We start from the raw sequence: 26,214 nt of genomic DNA, 5'->3' as shown, positions 1-26,214 counted from the left end.
TAGTTCTGACTGCTCTGTTCTTTTTCTATACTCAGTCCATTTTCCACCATTATCCCAATTTAATGGAGGCTACTCTGAGGCCATCTAAAACGATTGGATTGGTGGCAAGGCAGCACTCTCTGCTGGACAGAAGCCAGCTCAACGGCAAAGATCAAGATTGAGGTGTTGCTTTTGTTGCCTTTGCTTTTGGTGTCAAATCCAAAAAACTCAGTGCTAAGAGTGATGTTAAGGAGCTTACCCCTTATATTTTCTTCTAGGAGTTTTGTGGTTTAAGGTCAGATAGTCAAGTCTTTAAACCAATTTTTAGTTAATTTCTGTGTAAGCGTTAAGATGGAAGCCAAGTTTCATGCTTTTGCATGTTACTGTCTAGTTTTTCCAACGCCATTTATTGAAGAGAATATCCTTTCCTCATTGTATATTCTTGGCTCTTTTGTCATAAATTAATTGGCCATATATGTGTGGGATTATTTCTGGGCTTTTGATTCTGTTCCATTGACCTATGTGTCTGTTTTTATGCCAGTAATGTATTGTTTTCATTAATATAACTTACAATGCAGTTTGAAATCAGGAAATGTGATGCCTCTGGCTTTGTTTTTCTTTCTGAAGATTGCTTTGGCTGTTTGGAGTCTTTTGTTGTTCCATACAAATTTGGGGATTGTTTGTTCTATTTCTGTAAAAAATGCCATTGGAGTTTTGAGAAGGATTGCACTGAGTCTGTAGATGGCAGTGTGGACATTTTAACAATATTAATTCTCCCAATCTATGAGTTGGAATATCTTTCCATTTATTGTCTTATGATGTTTAGTGTATAGATCTTTCACCTCCATGGTAAAATTTGTTCCTAGGTATTTTATTCTTTTTGATACAATTGTAAATGGGGATTTTCTTAATTTATTTTCAGATAGTTCATTGTTAGTATATAGAAATGCAACTAATTTTTGTATATTGATTTTGTATCCTGCAACTTTACTGAATTTGTTAATTACTTCTAATAGTTTTTTGGTGGTATCTTTAGGGTTGTCTATATTTAATATCATATTATCTGCAATAGTGACAGTTTCACTTCTTTTCCAATTTGGATGCCTTTTAATTTTTTTTTTTTTTTGCCTAATTGCTCTGACTAGGACTTCCAAGTCTGTGTTGAATAAAAGTAGTGAGTTCGGTCATCCTTGTTTTGTTCCTGATCTTAGAAGAAAAACTTTTAGCTTTTTACCATTGAGTATGGTGTTAGCTGTAAGCTTGTTATATGGCTTTGATTATAGTTAGGTACATTCCCGCTATACCCAGTTTGTGAAAGTTTTTGTCAGGAAAGTGTGTTGAATTTTGTCAAATGCTTTTTCTGCTTCTATTGAGATGACTGTATGACTTTTATCCTTCACATCATTAATGTGATGTGTCACACTGATTGATTGGCAGGTGTGAAACAGCCTTACCTCCCTGGAATAAATCCCACTTGATTGTGGTGTATGATCCTTTTAATATACCATTGAATTTGGTTTGCTAATATTTTGTTGGAGATTTTGCATTATATTCACCAGGGATATTGGCTTGAATTTTCTTTTTTTGTAGTATCCTTGCCTGGATTTGGTATTAGGGTAGTGCTGGCCTCATGAAACGAGTTTGGAAGTGGTCCTTCCTCTTCTGTGTTTTGGAAGAGTTTAGGGAGGATTGGCATTAATTCTTCTTTAAATGTTTGTTAGAATTCACTGGTGAGGCCATCTGGTCTATACTTCTGTTTGTTAGGAAGTTTTTGATTACTGATTTAATCTCCTTATTCATTATTGGTCAGTTCAAATTTTCTATTACTTCATGATTCAGTGTTGTTAGGTTGTATGTTTCTACGAATTTATCCATTTCTTCTAGATTGTCCAATTTGTTGGCATATAATTGTTCAGAGTAGTCTCTTATGATCTGTTATATTTTTTTGGTATCAGTTGTAATGTCCCTTTTCCATTTCTAATTTTATTTGAGTCCTCTCTCTCTTTTTCTTGATAAATCTAGAATCTTTCTATTTTGTTTATTTTTTCAAAGAACCAGCTCTTAGGTTCATCGTTCTTTTCTACTGTGTTTTTAGTCGCTATTTCATTTTTTCTTTTCTGATCTTTGTTATTTCCTTCCTTCTCCTGACTTTGGGCTCAATTTGTTCTTATTATAGTTCCTTGAGGTGTAAATTTAGGTTGTTTATTTGAGATCTTTCTTGTTTCTTTCCCTTTTTTCAGTTGAGATGTAATTCACATTACATTATATTAGTTTCAGGTGTACAACATAATTATTTGATATTTGTATATATTGTGAAATGATCACTATAACAAGTCTAGTTAACATTCATTGCCACACGTAGTTACAATTTTTTTTCTTGTGATGAGAACTTTAAAGATCTTATTTTTTAATGTTGGCTTTCATTGCTATGAACTGGCCTCTTAGGACTGCTTTTACTCCATCCCATAGGTTTTGGTATTTTATAGTCCTGTTTTCACAAGACATTTTTTGATTTATGTTTTGATTTCTTCTTTGACCCATTGATTGTTCAGTAGCATGTTGTTTAATCTCCACATATTTGTGAATTTTCCAGTTTTCTTCCTATAATTGATTTCTGGTTTCATACCATTGTAGTTGATATGATTTCAATCTCCTTAAATTTATTAACTTTTATTGTGACCTAACATATGATCTGTCTTGGAGAATGTTCTATCTGTGCTTGAGAACAATGTGTATTCTTATGCTTTTGAGTGGAATGTTCTCTGAATGTCTGTTAGGTCCATCTGGTGCAATTAGTAGTTTAAGTACCCTGTTTCCTTGTTGATTCTCTGTCTAGATGATCTATACGTTGTTGAAAGTGGGGTTTTGCAGTCCCTTACTGTTATTGCATTGCTATCTACTTCTCCTTTCAGGTCTGTTAATGTTTGCTTTACATTTAGGTGGTCCTGTGTTGAGTGCATAAATATTTACAAATATTATATCCTCTTGTTGGATTGACTTCTTTATCATTATGTAATGAAATCTTTGTCTCTTATTACAGCCTTTGGCTTAAAGTCTGTTTTGTCTGATATAACTACCCCTGATTTATTTTGGTTTCCATTCACATGGGATATCTTTTTCCATTCCTTCACTTTCAGTCTGTTTATGTCCTTGAAGCTGAAGAGAGTCTCTCGTAGGCAGTATATAGTTGGGTCTTGTTTTTTCAGCCATTCAACTACACTGTGTCTTTTGACTAAAGAATATATTCCATTTACATTTAAAGTGATTATTGGTAGGTATGTACTTATTGCCATTTTGTTAATTATTTTCTGGCTGTTTTTTCATTCCTTCATTCCTTCTTCTCTTGCTCTCTTCCTTTGTCACTTGGTGCTTTTCTGTAGTGGTATGCTTAGATTCCTTTCTCTTTCTCTTTTGTGTATCTATTATAGGTTTTTGCTTTATTGTTACCGTAAGGCTTATATAAAACGTCTTATATTTGTAAGAGTCTATTTTAAGCTAATAACAATTTAAATTCAAATGCATACTAAAGCTCTACATTTTTACTCTCTCTTCCATGTTTTATGTTTTTGATATCACAATATACATCTTTTTTATCTGTATATCCATTAATAAAGTATTGTAGTTATAATATTTTTACTACTTTTTAAAAATTACTTTGTTGAGGTCATATTGACTTATAATATTGTAGAAATTTCAGGTGTGCATTGTTATATATCAGTTTCTGTATAGACTGCATCGTGTTCACCACTTAGTTTTTATCAATCACCATACTGTGTGCCCTTTTACCCTTTTCATCCTCCCCCAACCTCTTCCCCTCTGGTAATAACTAATCTCTTCTCCTTATCCATTTGTTTGTTTACCTTCCACACATGAGTGAAATCATATGGTATTTGTCTTTCTCTGTCTAGCTTATTTTGGTTAGCATAATACCCTCAAGGTCCATCCATGTTGTCACAAGTGGCATGATTTTGTCTTTCTTATGGCTGAGTAGTATTCCATTGTATATCTATACCACATCTTTATCCATTCATTTGTTGATGGGCACTTGAGTTTCTTCCATGTCTTGGCTATTGTGAATAATACTGAGATAGCATAGGGATGCATAAATCTCTTTGAATTGTTGATTTCATGTTCTTGGATACCCAGTAGTGGGATAGCTGGATTATATGGTATTTCTCTTTTTAATTTTTTGAGAAATCTCCATAGTGTTTTCCATAGTGGCTGTACCAGTTTGCATTCCCAGCAGCAGTGTATGAGGGTTGCCTTTTGTCCATATCCTCTCAAACATTTGTTATTTCTTGTATTATTAATTGTGGATGATGGGTGTAAGGTGAAATCTCATTGTAGTTTTGATTTGCATTTTCATGATGATTAGTGATGTTGAACATCTTTTCATCTGTTTATTGGGCATCTGTATATCTTCTTTGGAAAAATGTCTGTTCATATCCTCTGCCCATTTTTTGATCAGGTTGTTTGTTTGTTGTTGAGTTGTATGAGTTATTTATATATTTTTGAGATTAACCACTTGTCAGATATATGACTTGCAAATATTTTCTCCCAGTTGGTGGGTTGTCTTTTCGTTTTGTTCATGCTTTCCTTTGCCTCGCAGAAGCTTTTTAACCTGATGTATCCCATTTGTTTATTTTTTATTTTGTTTCCCTTGCCTGAATGGACATGGTATTCAAAAAGATACTGCTAAGACCAATGTCAAAGAGTGTACTGCCTATATTTTTTTCTAGAAGTTTTATGGTTTCAGGTCTTACATTGAAGTCTTTGATCCATTCTGAGTTAATTTTTGTGTATGGTGAAAGATAATGGTCTACTTTCATTCTTTTGCATGTGGCTGTCCACTTTCCCAACACAATTTATTGAAGTCACTTTCCTTTCTCCATGGTATGTTCTTGACTCCTTTGTCAAAGATTAGCTGTTCATAGTTGTATGGTTTTATTTCTGTGCTTTCAATTCTGTTCCATTATCTCTGTGTCTGTTTTTGTGCTACTACTATGCTGTTTTGATTTTATATCTTGGTAGTATATTTTGAAGTCAGGTATTGTGATACCTCCAGCTTTGTTCTTTTTTCTCAGGATTGCATTGGCTATCTGGGGTCTTTTGTTGTTCCATATAAATTTTAGGATTCTTTGTTCTATTTCCATGAAGAATGTCATTGGGATTCTGATTTGGATTGCATTGAATCTGTAGATTGCTTTAGGTAGTATGGACATTTTAACTGTTCATTCCTCCAATCCATGAGCATGCAGTATCTTTCCATTTCTTTATGTCTTCCTCGATTTCTTTCAATAATGTCTTACAGTTTTCATTGTATAGGTCTTTTACCTCCTTGGTTAAATTTATTCCTATATATTTTATTCTTTGTGTTGTCACTATAGATGGGATTGTATTCTTGACTTCTCTTTCTGCTGGCTTGTTATTAGTGTATAGAAATACAATTGATTTTTGGTATGTTGATTTTGTACCCTGCAACTTTGCTGTAGTTGTTGATTATAGTTTTCTGGTGGACTCTTTGGGTTTTCTACATATAGAATCATGTCATCTGCAAACAGTGAGAGTTACTTCTTCATTTCCAATTTGGATCCCTTTTATTTCTTTTTCTTGCCCAATTGCTCTGGGAATACCCTCCACTACTATGTTGAATAAGAGTAGGCACCCTTATCTTGTTCCTATTCCCAGAGGGATGGCTTTCAGTTTTTCCCCATTGATTATGATGTTGGCTGTGGGTTTGTCATATATGGCCTTTATTATGTTGAGGTACTTTCCTTCTATACCCATTTTATTGAGAGTTTTTATCATAAGTGGATGTTGGATCTTGTCAAATGCTTTTTCTGCATCTATTGAGATGGTCATGTGATTTTATTCCTCATTTTGTTAATGTGGTGTATCACATTGATTTGCAGATGTTGAACCATCCTGCATCCCTGTAATAAATCCCACTTGATCATTGTGTATGATCCTTTTCATGTGTTGCTGTATTCAATTTGCTAATATTTTGTTAAGAATTTTTGCATCTATGTTCATCAACAATATTGGCCTGTAATTTTCTTTTCTGTGTTTTCCTTGTCTGGTTTTGTTATCAGGGTAATGTTGGCCTCATAGAATGAGTTAGGAAGCAAAATTGACTTCTTCAATTTTTCAGAATAGTTTGAGAAGGATAGGTATTCAATCTTCTTTTAATGTTTGATAGAATTCACCAGAAAAGCCATCTGGTCCTGGACTTTCATTTTTTGGGAGGCTTTTGGTTACCATTTCATTCTCTTTACTTGTGATTGATCTATTCAGATTCTCTGTCTCTTCTTAATTCAGTTTTGGGAGGTTGTATGATTCTAAGAATTTATCCATTTCTTCTAGGTTGTCCAATTTGTTGGCATACAGCTTCTCATAGTATTCTTTTATAATCCTTTGTCTTTCTGTGCTATCCCTTGTAATTTCTCCTCTTTCGTTTCTAATTTTATTTATTTGAGTCTTCTCTCTCTTTTTCGTAATGAGTCTGACTAAGGGTTGTCAGTTTTGTTTATCTTCTCAAAGAACCAGCTCTTAGTTACATTAATCCTTCCTACTGTTTTTTAAGGGCTCTATTTCATTTATTTCTGCTCTGATTTTTATTATTTCCTCCTTATACTGACTTTGGGCTTTGTTCTTATTTTTATAGCTCTTTCAGGTATAGGGTAAGCTTGTTTATTTGAGATTTTTCTTGTTTCTTCAGGTAGGCCTGTATTTCTATGAATTTCCCTCTTAGTACTGCTTTCGCTGCATCCTGTAAGAGTTGGTATGTTGTATTTTCATTTTAATTTGTCCTTTTTTTTTTTAATTTTTCCTTTGATTTCTTCATTGATCCAATGGTTGTTCAGTAGCATGTTGTTTAGTCTCCACATATTTGTGACCTTCCTAGCTATTTTCTTGTGGTTGATTTCTGGTTTCATAGCATGTGGTCAGAAAAGATGCTTGATATGATTTCAGTCTTCTTAAACTTATTGAGTCTTGCCTTGTTTCCCAACATATGGTCTTTAAGAATGTTACATGTGCACTTGAGAAGAATGTGTATTCTGCCATTTTTAGATGGAATGTTCTATGTATATCTATTAAGTCCCACTGGTCTAGTGTTTCATTTAAGACCACTGTTTCCTTATTGACTTTTTGTCTGGATGATCTATCCATTGACATAAGTAAGGTATTGGGGTCATCTATTATTGTGTTGCTGTCAATTTCTCCCTTTAGGTTTGTTAATATGTTAAGTGCATATATACTAATAAGTGTCATGTCTTTTTGGTGGAATGTCCTTTTTATCATTATATACTGCCCCTATTTGTCTCTTATCTTTTTTTTAAGATTGGCACCTGAGTAACAACTGTTGCCAATATTTTTTTTCATGCTTTTTCTCCCAAAACCCCCCCAATATATATACAAAATATAGTATATAGTATATTTTTTTGGTTGTCAGTCCTTCTAGTTGTGGCATGTGGATGCCACCTCAACATGGCCTGATGAGCAGTGCCATGTCTGCACCCAAGATCCAAACCGGTGAAACCCTGGGCCACCAAAGTGGAGCACATGAACATAACCACTTGGCCATGGGGCCTGCCCCTTTTTTATCTTTTTTCTCTTCAAGTCTGCTTTGTTTGATATAAGTATGGCTACACCTACTTTCTTTTTCTTGCCTTTTGCTTGGAGTATCATCTTCGATACCTTCACTTTGAGCCTATGTTTGTCTTTAGAGTTGAGATGTGTTTACTGGAGGCAGCATAGTGTTGGGTCTTTTTAAGTCCATCCAGCCACTCTGTGTCTTTTGATTGGTGAACTCAGTCCATTTACATTTAGAGTGATTATTGATATATGAGAGCTTAATACTGCCATTTTGTCTCTTGTTTTCCGGTTGTTCTATATTCCCATTGTTTCTTTTCCCTTGTATTTCTGACTGCCATTTCAGTTTGGTGGTTTTCTGTGATGGTTTTCTCAATTTTCTCTTTATTTATGATTTTTGACTCTGCTCTAATTTTTGGTTTTCTGGTTACCATGAGGTTTGTTTAAAAGATCTCATAGATGAGATGGTCCATTTTCTTATTGTGTTTTATCTCCATTAGTCTAAGCAGATTCCATCCCTCTCCTCTTCTCCTTCTATGTTTTTGTTGTCACAAATTATTCTTTTTTGTGTTATGAGTTTGTTACTAAATTGTTTAGTGTTTAGTTATTTTTGATGCTTTTGTTTCCTTTATCTTTTATATTATAATTATTTGCTAATCTGTTCTGATAGAGAGCTACAATTTTCTGATTTTGTCTATCTTTTATCTGCTTGCTCAAAGCTTTGTAAACCTTTGCCTTTTTGCCTCAGGTAGGAGGGCTTCTTTCATCATTTCTTGTATGGGAGGTCTAGTGACAATGAACTCCCTCAGCTTTTGTTTATTTGGGAAAGCTTTTCTTTCACCATCATATCTGAAAGTTTCTGTTGAGAAATCCACTGAAAGCCTGATAGGGGTTCTTTTGTAGGTTATTTTCTTCTCTTTTGCTGCCTTTAATATTTTTTATTGTCATTGACTTTTGACAGTTTTAATATGATATGCCTTGGAGAAGGTCTTTTTGCATTTATGTAATTAGGAGTTCTACTGACTTAATGTACTTGTAAGGACAGTTTCTTCCCCAGGTTTGCTAAGTTCTCAACTCTTATTTCTTTGAACAAATTCTCTGCTCCTTTCTCCCTCTGTTCTCTGTCTGGGATACCTACAATCTGTATGTTACTTTTCCCTGTTGAGTCTGATATTTCTCAAAGAATTTCTTCATTTTTAAAAAATCTTATTTCTCTCTCCTCCTCCACCTGTAGCATTTCTGGCTTTCTATCTTTGAGGTCACTAATTCTCCGTTCTGTAGGGTCTACTCTATTTGTTATGCTTTCTCCATTATTTTTTATCTCATTAATTGTGTTCTTCATATCCAGAATTTCTGTTTGATTTTATTTAAAGCTTCAGTCTCTGTAGTGAAGTATTCCTTCTATTCATTAATTTTATTCCTGAGCTCATTGAACTTTCTGAATTGTCTTGTAACTTGTTAAGTTCCTCTATGATAGCTATTTTGAATTCTCTGTCAGTTATATTGTAGTCTTCTGTGACTTCAGGTTTGGTTTCTGGAGAATTGTCATTTTCCTTCTGTTCTGCAATGTTACTGTAGTTTTTCATGGTGTTTAATGAGTTGATCCTCTGCCAACGCATCTGTGGTAGTAATCACCTTTTCTTATCTGAGTACAGGTTTGGTTCTGGTCTTTGGTTTACTTTGGTTCTGGTCACCTGGGTCTTGTGTTCCTCCACTGGCTCTCCATGGGTTCAGATGCTCCTGTCCAGTGCATGACCTGTGCTGCTATTCCCAGGTTGTCTTGGGGTGCTGGTTGCACCACTGCCAAGGGCACTGGGTTCACAGGAGTTACTATTGCTGGCAGGGGCCTGGGAACCCAGGGACATGTAACAACCCCTGCTGCTGGTGGAGCTGGTGTCAAGGTTGGTGAAGCTGGTGTCAAGGTTGCCACCCTGAGGGCTAGGTCACCAGTTTTGCTGTGGTTCCTGTTGCTTCTGATCACAGATTTCCTGTGCCATCGTTGGTGGGGGACAGGGGCTGTTTTTTCTGTTCCTGCCCCATCTGTTTGTAGTTGTGCTGGTAGGCTGCTCTGCATTTGTGCAGATTGGGCCACAGCCACTCAGCAGGGCACTTTTGTGCAGGCTGGACCCCTGTGCTCAGCAGGCAGGTCATGCTCACATAGGTGGAGCTGCCACTCAGGCCAGACCACCTTCATGTGGTCTGAGTGCCACCACTTGGCAGGAAGCGTTTGCACAAGTGGGGCCACCATGGCACAGTGGGCTCTCCTGCAGGCCAGGCTACTACCACTCCACAAGCATATGTGCATGAGCCAGCTGCCCTCACCTCCACTCACAGTCATGCTGGCTGCAATGAGGATCTGCACCCTGGATTACTGCCACCAGAAATTGGCCACTCCACTAGTTCCACCGCTTACCAGGGGTCCAGTCCACCCACCTTCAGCTACATGGATCCCTCAGGTGTCCTGTTGTGCTGTGTAGCGAATCCTCTCTTGGTTAATGGATGTCCATTTAGTTGAACTTAGAGGGGAAAGACAAAGGGAACAACTCACTCTGCCATGCTGCTGACATGTTCCCTCCTACTTTTGTCTTTTAACCTTCATACTAGATTTATAAATGATTTACCCACCACTATTACAACATCAGAGTATTCTGAATTTAACTCTTTATTTACCTTTACTGGTAAGATTTATTCTTTCATGTATTTTCCTGTTACTAATTAGCACCCTTTCTCTTCAACTTGAAGAAGTCTCTTTAACATTTCTTGTAAGGCTGGTCTAGTGGTGATGAATTCCTTTGGCTTTTGCTTTTCTGGAGAATTCTTTGCCTCTCCTTCAATTCTGCAGTATTGCTAGGTAGAGTATACTTGGTTGGCAGTTTTTTCTTTCAGCACTTTGAATATTTTGTGCCACTCTCTTCTGGCCTGCAAAGTTTCTGCTGAAAAACCTGTGATGATCTTATGAGGATTCCCTTGTACATAACAAGTTGTTTTTCTCTTGCTGCTTTTAAGATTCTTTCCTTGTCTTTAATTATTGACAATTTAATTATAATGTGTCTTCATGTGGGTTCTTTGGATTCATCTCATTTGAATCCTTCTGGGATTCTTAGATCTGGACATATGCTTACTTCTCCAGGTTAGGAAAGTTTTAACTACTGTTTCTTTGAAATAGCTTTCTGTCCCCTTTTTCTCTATCTTCCTCTCCTGGTACCCCTATGATGTGAATATTGTTTTACTTGATGGTGTCCCTTAAGTCTTAAGCTATCTTTACTCTTTTTCATTCTTTTTTCTTTTTACTGCTCTGATCAGATGAAGTCCTCTACCCTATCTTTGAGTTTGCTGATCCTTCCTTTCACTTCATCTAGTCTTCTGTTGAATCCCTCTATTGAATTTTTCAGTTCAATTATTGCATTCTTCAGCTCTGTGATTTCTGTTTGGTATTTTCTATCTCTGTTGAAATTCTCACATTGTTCTTCTGACCTTGGTGAGCATCTTTATGACCGTTATTTTGAACTCTTTATCAGGTAAATCACTTATCTCCCTTTCATTAAGGTATGTTTCTGCTGTTTTATCTTGTTCTTTCATTGGGAACATGTTCCCCTGATGCTCATTTTTCCTTTACTCTCTGCGTTGGTTTCTATGCATTAGATAAAAGAGACACTTCTCTTAGTCTTGAAGGAGTGGTCTCACATAGGAGAGGAAACATTGGCTGACCCTAGCTCTTTGTTGTCTCTTTCTTGTCTGCTGCCTCTGCATTGAGCCCTGGGGGGATGGCAGGTTAAAAACTGTTTCCTTATTTGCTACAGACCCATTGAACCTGTGAACACAAGCCCCTCTGGCCACCAGAGTCAGGCTGTCAAGGGATGTGTCCTCTGGGCAGCAGCTGCAGAAGCCAGGCACCAGACGTGTGCACAATCTCCTTCCAGGGAGATATCAGCAACCTGTTTTGATGTGGGTTTTTTCTCATTCGCCCAATGTATATGAGTCACCCAACTAGTTTCTGGATTTCTTTCACAAGGATTATTCCATATGTAGCTGTAAATTTGGTGTGTCTATAGGATAGTTGAGTTCAGGAGCCTCTTATGTCACCATCTTGAACTGGAACGCAAATTACATGTAAATTTGATAAAATAAGTCAAGTCATTGAATCATTTAATTTGGCTATTCAAGGGCCAAGGAGGACAAAAGTCAAAGCTCTCTTCCCTCCACTCTTTCTCACATGCACATATACATATAATGCAATCTGGGATAATGAAGATCTACACCCTCTGTGTAAAGATGGACTAGATTAAGCCAGCTTTACATGTCTAGGTACATATAATCTGAGCCAAGGTACACTATCCTGAGTGATTTAGGGGAGCTCAAGTCTTAAATTGGAGTTAAGGTAATCCCTGATTAGTCTCCAAGCATCCAGTAAGAAATCAACAGATATACTTTCTATAGAATGAGACTGGTATCTTAAACCTTATATTATCTCTAAAAAAATTTTCAAATTTGTTAATCAGCTAAAGATAATTAGCAGAAGCAAGATTACAGCCACAAATTAACAAAACTTGAATGATTGGAATTATTAGGTGTATATTCTAAAATAGACACGCTCACTATGCTTAAAGAAATAAAAAGTAAGCTTGAAAATACCTAAAAAGAATGGGAAACTATAAAAAAGTGATATAGCCCATTTGAAAATGAACCAAATATACTTTCTAGAAATGAAAATATTATTAGAAGTTAAGAACTCAACAACAACAACAGAATCTTACTTAATGGGGAAATATTTGAAGCATTACCATTAAAATTCAGCATTTTAATTTAATGTTCTATAGATACTAGTCAATGTAATTAGAAAGGAGAAAAAATTAGAGATACAAAATTTTGAAAAGAGGTGGTTAAATTTTCATTATTTGCAGATGTTATAATAAAATATCTGGAAAACTCAAAGATCAACTTAAAAACTATTATGAACAATTAGAGAATTTAGTTATATCTCTAAATACAGAATAACATATGGAAATCAATATTCTTCATATCGTCAACACAAATAATCCATAAACAATCTATAAATCAAAATTGGTGTGAGTTTATTATGAGCCAACCCTGAAGACTGTATAGCCCAGGAGAGTCCTTTCACAAAGGAAGAGAACACTCCAAAGACATGGGGATGTACAGAGTGGTTACTGCACACTGTCAAAGAGCATGTATCACGTATGATTGGAATGGACCTTTTTATAACAGTCACAAGACTGCTTTGCCAGCACAGCAATTCAGTGAACACAGCAGGTCGGCAGTCTCAAGGTGGGTGGTCACAAGGTGAGCGCAGCAGATCAGCAATCAATCCTTAGTTTAGGGAGAGATACTTATCCTTAAGGAAATGCAAATGTGGGGGAAGTTACATCTTTATCTTTAAGAGCATTGTTCTTGTCTTTGGGACATAGTAAATACTTAAAGCAGATGTGCAATGCATGCTCGATGGCCACACAAGGCCCTTTTGGAAAAAACAAGTTCAGGACAAATTAGTTTTACACCAAATGGCTTCTTCGTATATTCCAATATCCTACTGCTTGTCATTTATTTATCAGTACATACAAACAATAACCAGTTACAAGATAAAAATGAAAGAAAAGATCTCATTTATAATAGTGGAAAAGAAACAAAGAATAAAAGATGAAATACTTAAGACTAAGCTTAACAAGAAATATGCAAAACCAATATGAAGAAAACACTCTTATGATATACTAATAAAAAAGCCTGCTATGTTTTCTTATAAGATCCAACGTCATAAAGATATTCATTCTTCCTAAATTAATCCATAAAGATGATCCCAATAAACATATATAAACAAAATATAAATATAATATAAAAATAAATATAAAATATAAACAAAATATATAAACAAAATGTATAAACAAAATATATATAAATAAAATAAAAATAGGTGGGTGGGGACTAGAGAACCTGATTCCAAATTCCATATAGAAAAGTTAAACAGGTGAGAATAGCCAGGAAATAATTAGGACAGACTAGCTTAACCAAATGTAATAACGGTAGTACTGAGACATAAAAAACAGAAAGATCAATGAAAAAGAGTATGTCGGACAGTAAAGACAAACACATCCAGGAACGTGGCAAATAACAAAGGTGGCATTTCAGATCACTTGGGGAGTAGATTAGTCAACAAATGGTATTAGTTCAACCAGCTAACAAGAGAATCAAAAAAATAAAATGCTTTTTAAAAAAACATAAAAGTATTTTAAAAAATTGAGAATTTTGAAATAATATTGGAATGGGGAAGACATTCTAAATATGACACAAATCCTACAAGCCAAGAGGAGAACATAATTGAAACATAAAACCGGTAATAAGTAAAGTCATATCACAAAAAGCTACTTTCTTTAATATAGAACTAGCTTCGACAAATCAAAGTAAAAGACCAGTTGCCTATTCTATGAAAAAATAAAGACTATGAATAAATAGTTCACATAAAAAGAAATGGCTCTGAAATATGAGAAGAATTGACTCATAATATGAGAACTGCAAACTAAACTAGAATTAGATACAATTTTTCACCTATAACACTGACAAGGATCAAAAAGTTTGATACCTTTGGTAAGGGTGTGAGGAGTCAAAGACTTTCAAAGATTAGAGGACAATTTGTCAATATTTATCAAAATTATAAATCATATGCCAGTTTAAAGAGACCCAGCAACTCTACTTAGAAGAAATTATTCCACATATGTGCAAAATGACATATGTATATTACAGAAACTCAGCTTTATTTATAGTAGCGAAAGGGTGGAAACACCACAAATATCCATCACTGGAGCATTGGTAAAAAATTTATGGTACATTCATTAAATGGAATAATATTAAGCAGAATAAAGTCTTTACTGGTATATAAGGATCTCTAAAACGCAGTGAGTTTAAAATAATTGCAGAACAGTATGCACGGTATTGGAACCTGGTGACTAGGATATAGGTATGAGAAAGAAACTAACTGTTCATTGCATACCTTTATGTATTTTTGAATTGTGTACTATGTGAACGTATTAGCTATTCAGGTAATTTTTAATTTAAAAAAAGAGTGAATAAAAGGTGAAGAAGTGATATTATGTTGTATTTAACCCTTTTGAGAGTTTTGGCTGTGTAATAAGGGAAAAAATTGGGGTAGTATTTATTGGAAGCTGTGGGATTAAGGGAAATTTATTTAGTTTTGGGGGTTGTGTGTGAGTGTGTTTTATGTCATATAAAATTTGACTGGTTTTTACTTAATAAAAATGTCAGTTTCACATGGTTTAACCAATAAAAAGAGATACTAGCACATATATGTTTGTACAATGGAAAATTTCAAGAGAAAGGAAGAGACAGATAGTGGTGGGGAGAAAGATTACCAAAGAAGTGAAGTTCTTGAGAAAGGACTGTAGGAGGCTTTGGCAGAGAGCGCCTGTCTTCATTTTTGCTGGAGGGAAAGTGGAGGAGACGCTTGCGTTGGTATGAGGGCAGATAGTAGGTTTGGCAGAAGGAAAGTCAGAGTTTGCATAGAGTGGATTTAGGAATGTGTGGTGAGTTCACCAGGTGAGAGTGTGAAAGAGACAGTTTCTAAGATCAGCAGAGACCCCCCAGGCACTTGCAACAATTTTGGCTTATCTATATATGTTTAAATTGCTTTATGATGTACAGACTTTCCCAAAAAGTATTTAGTACCTAAAAGATTAGGTTAATATTTTATTTATAGGTCATCTGAAACTTTTTTTTAAATTTTAACTTAGGAACTTCAATACTGGCTGATCCTCAAGGATCAGGTGAAAACCTCTTGAAGATAACAGAATATGGAGAGAACATTAATCCTACTGCTACCAGAGACACAATGTCCCTTTCGTTTCTCATCAGCCTCCTTTTAAAGAGTTCCTGCCCTGTACTTCTCACAGGTATTAAAAATATTTAAAGAAGGAGAATTTCAGAATTAGGAAGAGGTTTAGTAATTATTTAGTCTAACCATTTTACTTTATAAGTGGGAAAAAAAATATGCTCTGAAAAGCTTTAGTGACTATATCAATATATATTCTTACCAACAGTATATGAATGCCCATTTCCCCAGTGTTTGCCAATACTGGGCATTATAAATCTTTTTCATCTTTTCCTTACCTTTAAAACAAATTCCAGGAGTAGAACTGTTGGATTAATATATGTATGGCCTCTGTAGCCTGTAGACTGACTTACATAACCGCATGCAAGGAAAAAATTAAAAGAAATTGCCTGGTTAGAAAAAATTTACACACATAATTCCTCAACCCAATGTTAAAATTTTTCAGTCTTTTACCATTATCAAAGGACTAATTTGATATAGCTCCTGCCCTCTGCTGACTTTTATTGCAACCCCTTCACTTACCTTTTCCCGCTCTCTAAGTTGTGTTTCCTCTAACTGGAGGCAATAGTATCCCTCCAAGTTCCATACTCAAAGTATTCAGGCAAAATGAAGTTGGAACTCTCAGATAACCCATAACTTGCCTCCGGTTTGGTCTAAGAAAATTCTTATTTTTACTTAATAGTTGATGAATTGCAAATTCATGACTTCCTGTTCAGCTGCAATAAGGAGTTTATCATCAAATTTCTCCCCCAGAGAAATGGCAAAATTGTTCAGGGAAATTAACTTCATGTAGTAGTTCTGATGTGCTATAAAACAAAAAGATTTGTGATGGGCTTAAGTGAACATTAAATAAAAATAACAGTTAACTCCTAATCTATCCTTTTGTAAGAGATGTAAATAATTCAAATAATTTGAGAGGTTTTCATGTAAACTCCCTAGTTTACCCACCCTTAACCACATTTGTGAAAAAGGGAATAGTAAAAACATACTTTCAATGAAATTTTCAAGTGAAAGAAAATGTTATTGGTTCATTTTAATACGTTAGCATCTGTTCATTTTCTTGCATATAATTCTAACAATGTATTTTTTTTTTCCCTTAGGAGACTCTGGTGTTGGGAAAACCACTGCCATGAATCAAATACTTGAGAAGTTAGAGGGCGCAGGAGCATTTAATGTGAAACATGGGTCGATTTTAGGAGAAGTCCTATTATATCATGAAATTAAAAAATCAAGGTTGTATATATTAAACTCAATTTGATTTGTCTGATAAAAGAAATGTTTGCTTTAAAATATAAATGCAAACTTGTTATGTAAAAATGAGAATGAGGAGTTAAGAAGAAAGTCTTTACTTTTCCAAAGTAGTAACAACTAGATTAATGCCTTTAAATGAGAAATTCTTACATTTATTTTAAATATAACTAAATTTAAAATCTTAATTTTTGTTTAACATAACGAAGTACAGCTATAAACTATTTTCCTTCCTGGAAAAATGCACCTAAAACACACAAGTAAAGTGTTGCATATAATTGGTTCTCTTGCACTAGAAATATTTTCTTCTTATCAGATGTAAAAACATTCTTTGTAAAGAACTTTGTCATTCTGTCTTTTCCTGAAGGAAAAAAAAATTAAAAAGAAATCTAAATTGTGCAAATAAAAAGTGCAAGTTTTTAAAGTTAATTCTAATTCTAATTAAAAGATTAGAGAAGCTTGCTGCTGTCTGAATCGAGTAGGAAGATAGTACTGTGGAGAGGCCCATATCAGGCCCTTTGCTCTAATCATTAGACTCATAGCCAACTGCCTATGTCATGTATATACTTGGATATCTTGTGAACATCTCAACATTAACATAGTCAAAACATAACTCTTAATTTCTGTTCCAAACCTATTCTTCTTCCAGTGGTTTTCATTGCAATAAATGAGACTCAGTCATTCAAGCCTGAAATCTAGGAGTCATCCTTGAATGGCCCACTTTGTGTTGACCGGCCCACCTCTAATGGCCCATCTGACTCCTCCCAACTGGGTCCTCATTTTCCCCTGCCCCACAACCAGTCTTGTACTAGTCAAGTCTGCTCTGTCTTCACAATACATCTTGAATTCCTCTACCTTGCTTTTTTCAATGCCACTTTTAGTCTAAGCCACCATCGTCTACATCTTACACTAATGATTTTGGAGTAGAATCCTACTACACTTAAATAAGGCCTTAAGAGTTAGAGAAATAATTTTTGAAGTATTTAATACAATGAGTCATTTCTTATCTAAATTATTATAATCATGAATAATGGAGTCTGAAAAAATATATTTTACTGTATGTTCAATGTTTAAACTGAAGTGGATTTTAACAATAAAGGAAGATAATGTTAGAGAAAGAAACACCTGAAGACAAGACCAAAATAAAGGTAAATAGGGTTTTTGTTGAGTGATCCATAAGGCAGAATGCATTTTATAAAGGGACAAGTGAGTTAATGGCTTACTTTCCCTGAAGATACCCAATAGGCTGATATCCTAGGAATTTGCCCAGTTTGTTTTTTAGAGTAAGTTCATATTTTGTTAAATTTGGGTATCAGGCCTAACGGTGACATTAGTTTTATCTGTAAAAATGTGAACAGGAAAAAAAACTTTGCTTCCTTGTAGGAGATAGAAGTAAAATCAACCACACATTGATACTTTCATTATATTTTCTTCATACGGCTACTTTTGAACCCTTCAAACATTTTATTCCAACAGCCTGAAGCAAAATATCAGCATCTTGCTTTCTGAAACTCATAAGACAGCAACTGGAAGTCAAGGTAGGTATTACAGTAGTTTCCAGACCTTCCTATCTCAGCCATATGCAAGTCATTTCATACTGTCAGAAATCTCAGAATGAAAATTTCAATTGATAGTTTAAAATAACATGCCCTGAAAAATATTCTCTACCCTCTCAGACTGTTCTGCCCCACTCCAAAGCTGGAATGGTGATAGTGGAGGAGTGTGAGATCTGCTTACCAGGAAGCACATACTCTGGCTTATCAGCAGAACCTTAGACTAAGTCTAGAAGTAACTGAAGGCGATGTCTGTCTGTATTATTCTTTAATGCTTTTAGAAATACTGTAATACAAAAGTTATGCTTCTGTAGACCTTCTCAAATCAGTCTCTACGACAGAAACACACGTGGAGTTTCAGGAGCCTCATCCTTGAAAATTCTGACTTCGTAGTCTTGGGAGCAGTAACTCCACTTCTGAAGAAGAGATTGGGTGGCCCAGAGATAGCTGTAGAAAGGGAAAGGGAGCCTGACCACAAGATTCCTGCCAGAAGGGGTTTTGTTTTTGTTTTTACTTTTACGTTTGCTACAGCACCATCCCAAATAACCGTTCTGGATGATCCTCACCCAAGGCATGCATCCTAATTCCGATACCTTTGGTGGCCACACCTGCATGCTGCTTTTAGATCTTTCATGTGTAATTTCATTATAAATATAGCATATTGCAAATCTAAATATTTTAAAGCATAAAACGTTATATGTGTCTATTGTGCATAAATGAATGGATGGTTCACTGAGTTTTCATACTGTTGCGTTGGCTATGGTTGCAGAGACACTGTTCACCATGTAAAGTAAGGAAATATTTGTAAACATTTCAAAGTTGGTATTCTTTCTCTCACTGAATTGTCCTCAGAGTAAGTTCTTGAAAATGACAACAATATAGTAAAACGATGTAATTTTCACATTTCTTAATACTTTAAAGCAAAAATATTCTTAAAGTGTTCTAAACTTTTCTTTCCATATTTGGCATCCTAGATAAGACTACTAAAAAGCCAGAAGTTAGAACTGAAGAAAGTTCTTTTAAAAATGGTTATAAAGGAGTTACAGTCTCTACAATAAATTTTAGCGTCAGTATGACAGCTGCCAAAGCCAAGGAGATGATCCTTAAAAAGTTAGTAAGGAGAAGTAAAGACACTCTTGGAGCACCAAAAAACAACAAGGTGAAACACCTCCAGGACTTGTTGACTGATCTGCTTAAGTGATAAAGTGATTTATTTTAATTAATACTAATAAAAAAAGATGTGTAACATAAACTCCTGAACATTACTAGAAAATATAGTTTATAATGGAAACTTTGGCTTTCAAATCAATATAATTCAGTTTCCAACATGATGAATTATACTGATTCAGAATTACTAAAACCAAAAGAATCTACTGGTATCTGGATTAAACATCAGCAAATCAGAACACTGGAAAATGAGTTAGATGCCAATTGTTTTGTTACTGTATATTTTACCACATTTTCTTCCTGTGACCATGGCTTGGGACTATAAGAGGAAGAGAAACTTGTGGTATCCACAGCCTCAGGGAAAGGTATCAAGAGAATAGCCTTGTTATAACTCCAAGAACTGCTTTCTTGAACTGGTGATGCACGTTCCTTATTCTTACCCTGTGTCTGCCTGGCACATTAACTGTCCGTTGTTGAACTAGACACTTGGTCACAATTGAAATTTATAACCAGTGAGTCCAAATCAGTAACATGAAATAAGCTGAGGGTAGGGTCCTGCCCTGTGGCGTAGTGGTTAAGTTCGCACGTTCTGCTTCAGCAGCCCTGGGCGCAGACCTACACACCACTTATCAAGCCATGCTGTAGCAGGTGTCACACGTATAAAGTAGAGGGAGATGGGCACAGATGTTAACTCAGAGCCAATCTTCCTCAGCAAAAAGAGGAGGATTGGCAGTGAATGTTAGCTCAAGGCTAATCTTCCTCAAAAAAAATGAAAAATAAGCTCAGGGTCAAGAGAGTTGCAGGATTCATTAATAAGAAAATTACATGGGTTCCTTAGGTGCCTCTGGGTTTAACCCCTGGGGTGTCAATTTCAAGAGCTTTTAGTGGTTTGCTTCACATTTCCTTGATTTTAACTGAAGATTTGGATAAACTTGGTGGGTCTTTGCCTAATTGGGTACATTTTAGGGATTTTGAAAAGAATAATAATTGGTCAATCTAATTACACGAATGAAAAATGCAAGAAAGAGAAATTTCAGTCAAACCAGTCTGTCTATAATCATCAGTTTATGATGCAAAAGAGGGGCAATTGAGTGTCTTACTAAAAAAAAATGATATTGACAGTTAAAAATTAGGTAGTTAGGTAATTCAAAATAAATGGCTATTTGGGTTTTTTTTTAAAGATTGGCACCTGAGCTAACAACTGTTGCCAATCTTCTTTTTTTTTTTCTTTCTGCTTTTTCTCCCCAAATCCCCCCAGTACATAGTTGTATATTCTAGTTGTGGGTCCTTCTAGTTGTGGCACATGGGCCACCACCTCAACGTGGCCTGACAAGTGGTATCATGTCCGTGCCCAGGATCCAAACCAGAGAAACCCTGAGCCGCCGTAGCGGAGTGCTCGAACTTAACCACTCGGCCACGGGTCCAGCCCCCTGGGGTTTTTAAAAAAATTTTTACTTGTTTTACAAAAATAAATACAATCTAAAAGGGCTAATACACACAGAGATTACAATCAGTGCACTTCAATGCATAATATTTTCTGAGGTGGAAAGCAATACAATTTTAAAAATTGTAAATGTCTGAATTTTCTGCTAATTGTTCATGTCAACAGCATTTGCAACAGAATTTTAAAAGTCTAGTTCCAGATGACAATCTTGTTCCTTATCCAGGGTACATATAAAATAAATACCTAAAACAGTGCCTTGCAATAGTAGGCACTCAATATGTAAATTTTGAATAAATAATAACCACGTTCCTTTGTAATAGCCACAATTAGATTACTTTATGCAGCATCAAGTACATTCTAACTATTATTAGATGTAATTATTGTGGGTCTATAGTAAGTAGAGTTTCTACTATTTTGAAAACTTACTGTTTTCTAAAATAGTATCTTCAAAATAGAATTTGGTCTGCTACTTTTTAAGAAAAAAACAGACATATCATTACATATAATTTTGTTCTTATGCCATAGCATAATTAATATTCCTAATTTGTAATTTAAAGAAAGGCAGTACTAATCAATATATTTTAATATTTTTTGTCTTCCTTAAGATTGTAATATTCATTGATGATCTGAATATGCCAGAATCAGATATGTATGGAGCACAGCCACCCCTGGAATTAATCAGACAATTATTAGATTTGGGAGGAGTTTATGATCCTCAAAAAATTGCATGGAAGGTACAGTATATACTAAGATTTTGTTCACATTAAATATTGTTACTTAATGATAAATATTTAAACAATGTTGAATGAATTAAGTGAGAAATTTAAAATCTATTCAGATGGACATGTAGAGCAAAGTTGAGACCCTAATTTGACCATGTCAATTACATCTTTGCAATTTAGCACAGGTCCCTGGATTCACAGAAATTCTACTTTTAGTAGGATTAGATCTTAGCAAAAATTTCAAGTGTGTCATAGGTTTAGTTTCTGAGTCAAATAATGCTCACTATTGTTAACACATCAATAGTTAATCAAATTTTTCAATGCATGAACAGTTAATGCATATAGGAAAAGCTAGTGAAATGTGGCCTAACAAATACATCTTTAATCTCTATGTAAGACTGCTCTGCATCGTTATTTTCAAGAACATAAAGCAAGGATTTTCAGGAGCATTGCAAAGTCAAAAAAATTCCCAGAGAGGTATTTCTCTGCAATTATTTTTGTTACATTGAACCAAATCAGAATGGCTTAAGCTTTTTGAAAAATAAATGCATTTTTCTCCTGGTTGATTTCTTCTCTGAAAATCACAAGTCCAGTATTCAGAACTGACTTTATCACTTAAACTTTCTGGGCCTTGGATCCTCATCTGTAAAATTAGGTGGTTGCATTACAGACAGTTTCAAGTCTCAGACAAATTTGGGCCCAGGATCCTAGATAACACACACTGGCTGGTGAGTGGAACCAACCATCAACCCAAGGCAGAGAGAAGAATCCAGATGCAGCCTACCCAGGGAGAATCCAGGAGACTAGGCAAAAAGAGAAAGCAAGAAATGGGTCTGGAATGCACAACCTGAAGAAGTTCCTCGAACTGTCAAGAAAATACTAAGACAGGCCTTTTAAGGGATGTCGGTTTTCGTGGACGTGGGCATAGGCAGGAACAAAGTTGTTAAAAGCAGCCCAATTGTGAGTAGACTAGGTTATCATATGATTCCTCCACCTACCTATACAATTCTGTGCAGTTGTAATATGGCAAATGGCCATTATTATGTAAACAGTCAAGCATCTTCTCACCCCAAGCCAATCCTGGTTTTTCTGGAAAGACATTCACCAGGCTCTTCTCCTGATTTCTCACTTATCACCAGAATCCTCATTGCTAGCCTCAATAACATATTGCTTATTTTCCGATGATTGCTTTTTTTTTTAAGTAGGCTATTTCCTGATGACATTTAGAAAGTCTCTCGGAAGTAACATGTCTTGAAATTACATTTTAGGATGGGTTACTTCTAAGAAAATAGATTCTATTACCCTCATAATTTTTATTTTGCAGTAAATAATAATCTTAATCTTTTTCATAAACATTTTAAAATCCTACATCCATTTGGAGCTGGGAAATGGGTATATATTTCTCTTTCTACAGATATATTTAGTTACTCTTCCTTTTTGCTCTTCCCACAGAATATTCAAGATCTCTCTCTAGTTGCAGCTTGTGTTCCTCCAGTTGGTGGGAGGAATATTAGCCCACGTCTCCTCAAACATTTTTCCATTCTGGTATTGCCTCATCCTCCACAAAGTGCCTTACGTACTATTTTCCAGGTAATGCATCGAGCTCATTTTCTACCAAAAAAAAAAATTTAATTCCATAGTATGAGGGAAAATGTTAGAACTTAAAACCACTAATATTGAAGGAAAATTCTCCTAAGGGGATGGATTTAAGCCCTCCCCCCATAATTTCTGACCTATTGTTATAACTTGTCTCTAAATAACAAAAACATAATTAGTGGGGCATGTTTAATACATGTTTAAAATGCAGATCCCAAGACTTTGTTCTCAGAGATGCTGATCCAGAATATCTGGGATGGAGCCCAGGAATCTACATTATTAACAAGCACACCAGATTTTTGCTAGTATTAATTTGTTCTTTTCTTTTCCTGACAGAATAAAAAATATTGAGAGAAAAAAATTCTGAAATATCTTATTAGGAAAATGGCTCAACTTGAAATCTAATTAGAAAAATCTTATGCAAGATTATTAAATTCTTTAAAATTAATTGTGTTTTTCTTCTTTATAACATAAAATTTAAAGATAAATTTCTAAAATCCATTTTTCAAAAAGCACTTGGTAATTCTACAGGTGATCAATAATCCACACCTCAAAGAAAACCTGACGTAGAAGAATATATATACATATACCAATCCAAACTGAGCTAATAGTTCTATCACTTTATATTTCTTCTTGTAACATCTACTGGGGAGTGAGGACATGGAAGAATTCTCAGCACACCCGGTATACACACAGGTGGGGCATAAATTGTCCCCAGAGAACATGTAACACATACTTCTACATCATTCAACAAACTAGGAGCAATTAGAATTTTCCCCAGTTTGCAACACCCAGAGTGTCTTGGTACTAGTCTGCCATCTGATTAATGTATTCTTTTATTAGCATTTTGAACAAAATTAATCCTCCATTATAGTACACACATCTCCTTTTCAGTAGGAATAAACTAGAAATAGTCTGTGCCTAAAATTTTTGGCAAACTAAATCATAAAATTTCTTTTTAAAGGCTCATTTGGGAATGTATTTCTCCATTAATAACTTCACATCTGATGTTCAGAAAAGTAAGGATCAAATAATATCTTGCTCTCTCGCTATATACTATCAAGTATGTCAGAGCATGTTACCAACTCCAACGAAATGTCACTATATGTTTAATCTTCGAGATGTCTTTAAGGTTTGTTTTACAATTCATTCTCCAGGTTGGTTTTAAAATTTAAGTTGAAGAAATGTAATTTTACTAAATTGACTTCCTCTTTCTCTCCCTCTGTGTCTCTTCATTTCCCTACTCATTGACACTGTCAACATTAAATTGTTAACAGAGAAAAAAAAGAGAAATTTAGGTTGCTATTTTTTAATAGCTTATCCCATGAGCCAGTTTAAAAAATTCCATGCAGGGAATTCAATGATGAAACCACTAAGACTGTTAGAATATTGGCTAAGATCCTCAGCAGGGAAAGAAATGACAAAGTTTTAACATAGACTTTGGTTTTGCTTTATTTCTGTGATTTTATTATGGCTCTCAGAAAATGACAGCATGTATGCATTTCACAAGCATGCTTGAATTTTCACGAGTCTTGCTTTTTACACCCAAGAATGTTACCAACAGTGCTGATTTAGTCACACCCTTGGTCAAATAATTTTCAGAATTAAAATGCTAAAAAAAACCAATTTTTGAATTTGGTCTTTCCTTGCTATCAGGACTTTATCCCAAAATAGCATATACAATGTTTGAAATAGGTTATAAGGTTTTTTTAATCCAAATTAAGAATCTTAGAACATATTAACTTTAAGAAGCATCTCTGTATCACCACCACCCCATTGCCTCCATGTCAGCACCATAGTCAGGACTCATGGCTTCCCATCCAACACGGCCTTCACTAGACATGGCTGAGGAATCCTTAAACCCTCTGCCTCTAAGGGTGATGTTATGCCAGTTTTCCCTGACTTATAATTTGCCCATCTCATCAAAAATCCAGATTATCACTTGGAGAAATTGACAATACCTTGGATAATTGCTTCCAGTTTTATGGAAACATAAACCTGCCAAAATGAGCTTTTACTTCACATACTACCCTACTAATGTTTAAAAAAAATGTTATTTTTAAATCCATAATAGCTTCTCCTCGGATTGCTGCAAGCTGACAAGGCTGTTATTAACTCCAAAGAGATGGCTGCTCTCTTCTTTGTTCATGAAGCCACCCGAGTGTTTCATGATCGCTTAATTGAACAGACTGAAAAAGGGCTTTTCTATCAGTTTCTTTCAAAGGAAATTGAGAATTATTTTCAGGTAAACTTAGATTTTAAAAACTATTTTAAATGGTGTCTTGGACAAAAGTGTTGTTTTATAAAAGTCCTCAAACGTTTCTATAATATTAATGAAAAAAACTTCATTAACAATTCCATGAATATATATGAAAAATGAATAAGTATGGATTTGATATGTTGGAAATGGTAAGGTCTTGATGCCTTTGCTCATGCGTTTGCCCTCTTAGGAGCCTCAAAACTGCTAATTTTTCTCCAAGACTAGCAGAAGTGTATACTCTCTTGATACCTCAACAAGATCTTTCATTCCTCTCTAGTCTGTAGAGGAGGAAGAAATATTCCTTTACCCTTCTAGGTTCTTCTGGCTGGTCTAAGAATTAAATTGACATGAAACAGAATAACAGGAGAAAATAAAACAAGTTTAATAATGTATACATGGGAGAAACCCAGGAAAACTGAGTAACTCACCAAAGTCGCCAAAGCTACCACCTTAAATACCATCTTCAGCTAAAAGACAGAGGAAGATGTTGGGGGTAGTGGTTTGGGACTTCAAAGGGGAGGAAGGCAATTCACATGGAGACAGAAAGCAACTGTTTGGTAGACAAGTGTTTGCCATGCCTTGCAAAGACAATGGGACATGGGGAGGATTTTGATCAAATGGGCCTTGCTAGGTTCCTCCCTGTCTACCACACTTCATTCATATGATACTATAGTTATCTATAGTTCCTTCCTGAAACAGGCCTTCTGTCTTAAGTTCTTTTAGGCAGTTAGGGGGAAGGTCAAAGTTTCTTCCTGAGTCTTGTTCTTAAAAATAATCAAGCCATGGCCAGCCCTGTG

At 35.2% G+C, this 26,214-nt stretch overlaps 1 protein-coding gene across 1 annotated transcript in view; it reads left to right on the top strand.

Annotated features, from left to right (window-relative positions):
* Positions 1-26,214, top strand: part of DNAH14 (dynein axonemal heavy chain 14) — a 417,787-nt gene that overhangs the window by 269,612 nt on the left and 121,961 nt on the right. Inside the window, exons 46-53 of the mRNA XM_070602297.1 lie at positions 15,330-15,488; positions 16,528-16,660; positions 18,152-18,213; positions 19,203-19,387; positions 21,445-21,573; positions 23,014-23,151; positions 24,122-24,289; positions 25,232-25,402. Coding sequence (XP_070458398.1) covers positions 15,330-15,488; positions 16,528-16,660; positions 18,152-18,213; positions 19,203-19,387; positions 21,445-21,573; positions 23,014-23,151; positions 24,122-24,289; positions 25,232-25,402 — 1,145 coding nt within the window. The remainder of the gene's footprint in view (positions 1-15,329; positions 15,489-16,527; positions 16,661-18,151; positions 18,214-19,202; positions 19,388-21,444; positions 21,574-23,013; positions 23,152-24,121; positions 24,290-25,231; positions 25,403-26,214) is intronic.

This window comes from Equus przewalskii, chromosome 31 (assembly GCF_037783145.1).
Source record: "Equus przewalskii isolate Varuska chromosome 31, EquPr2, whole genome shotgun sequence".
Lineage (NCBI taxonomy): Eukaryota > Metazoa > Chordata > Mammalia > Perissodactyla > Equidae > Equus > Equus przewalskii.
The sequence above is the reverse complement of the archived record's forward strand: the minus strand, read 5'-3'. Positions and strand labels throughout refer to the sequence as shown.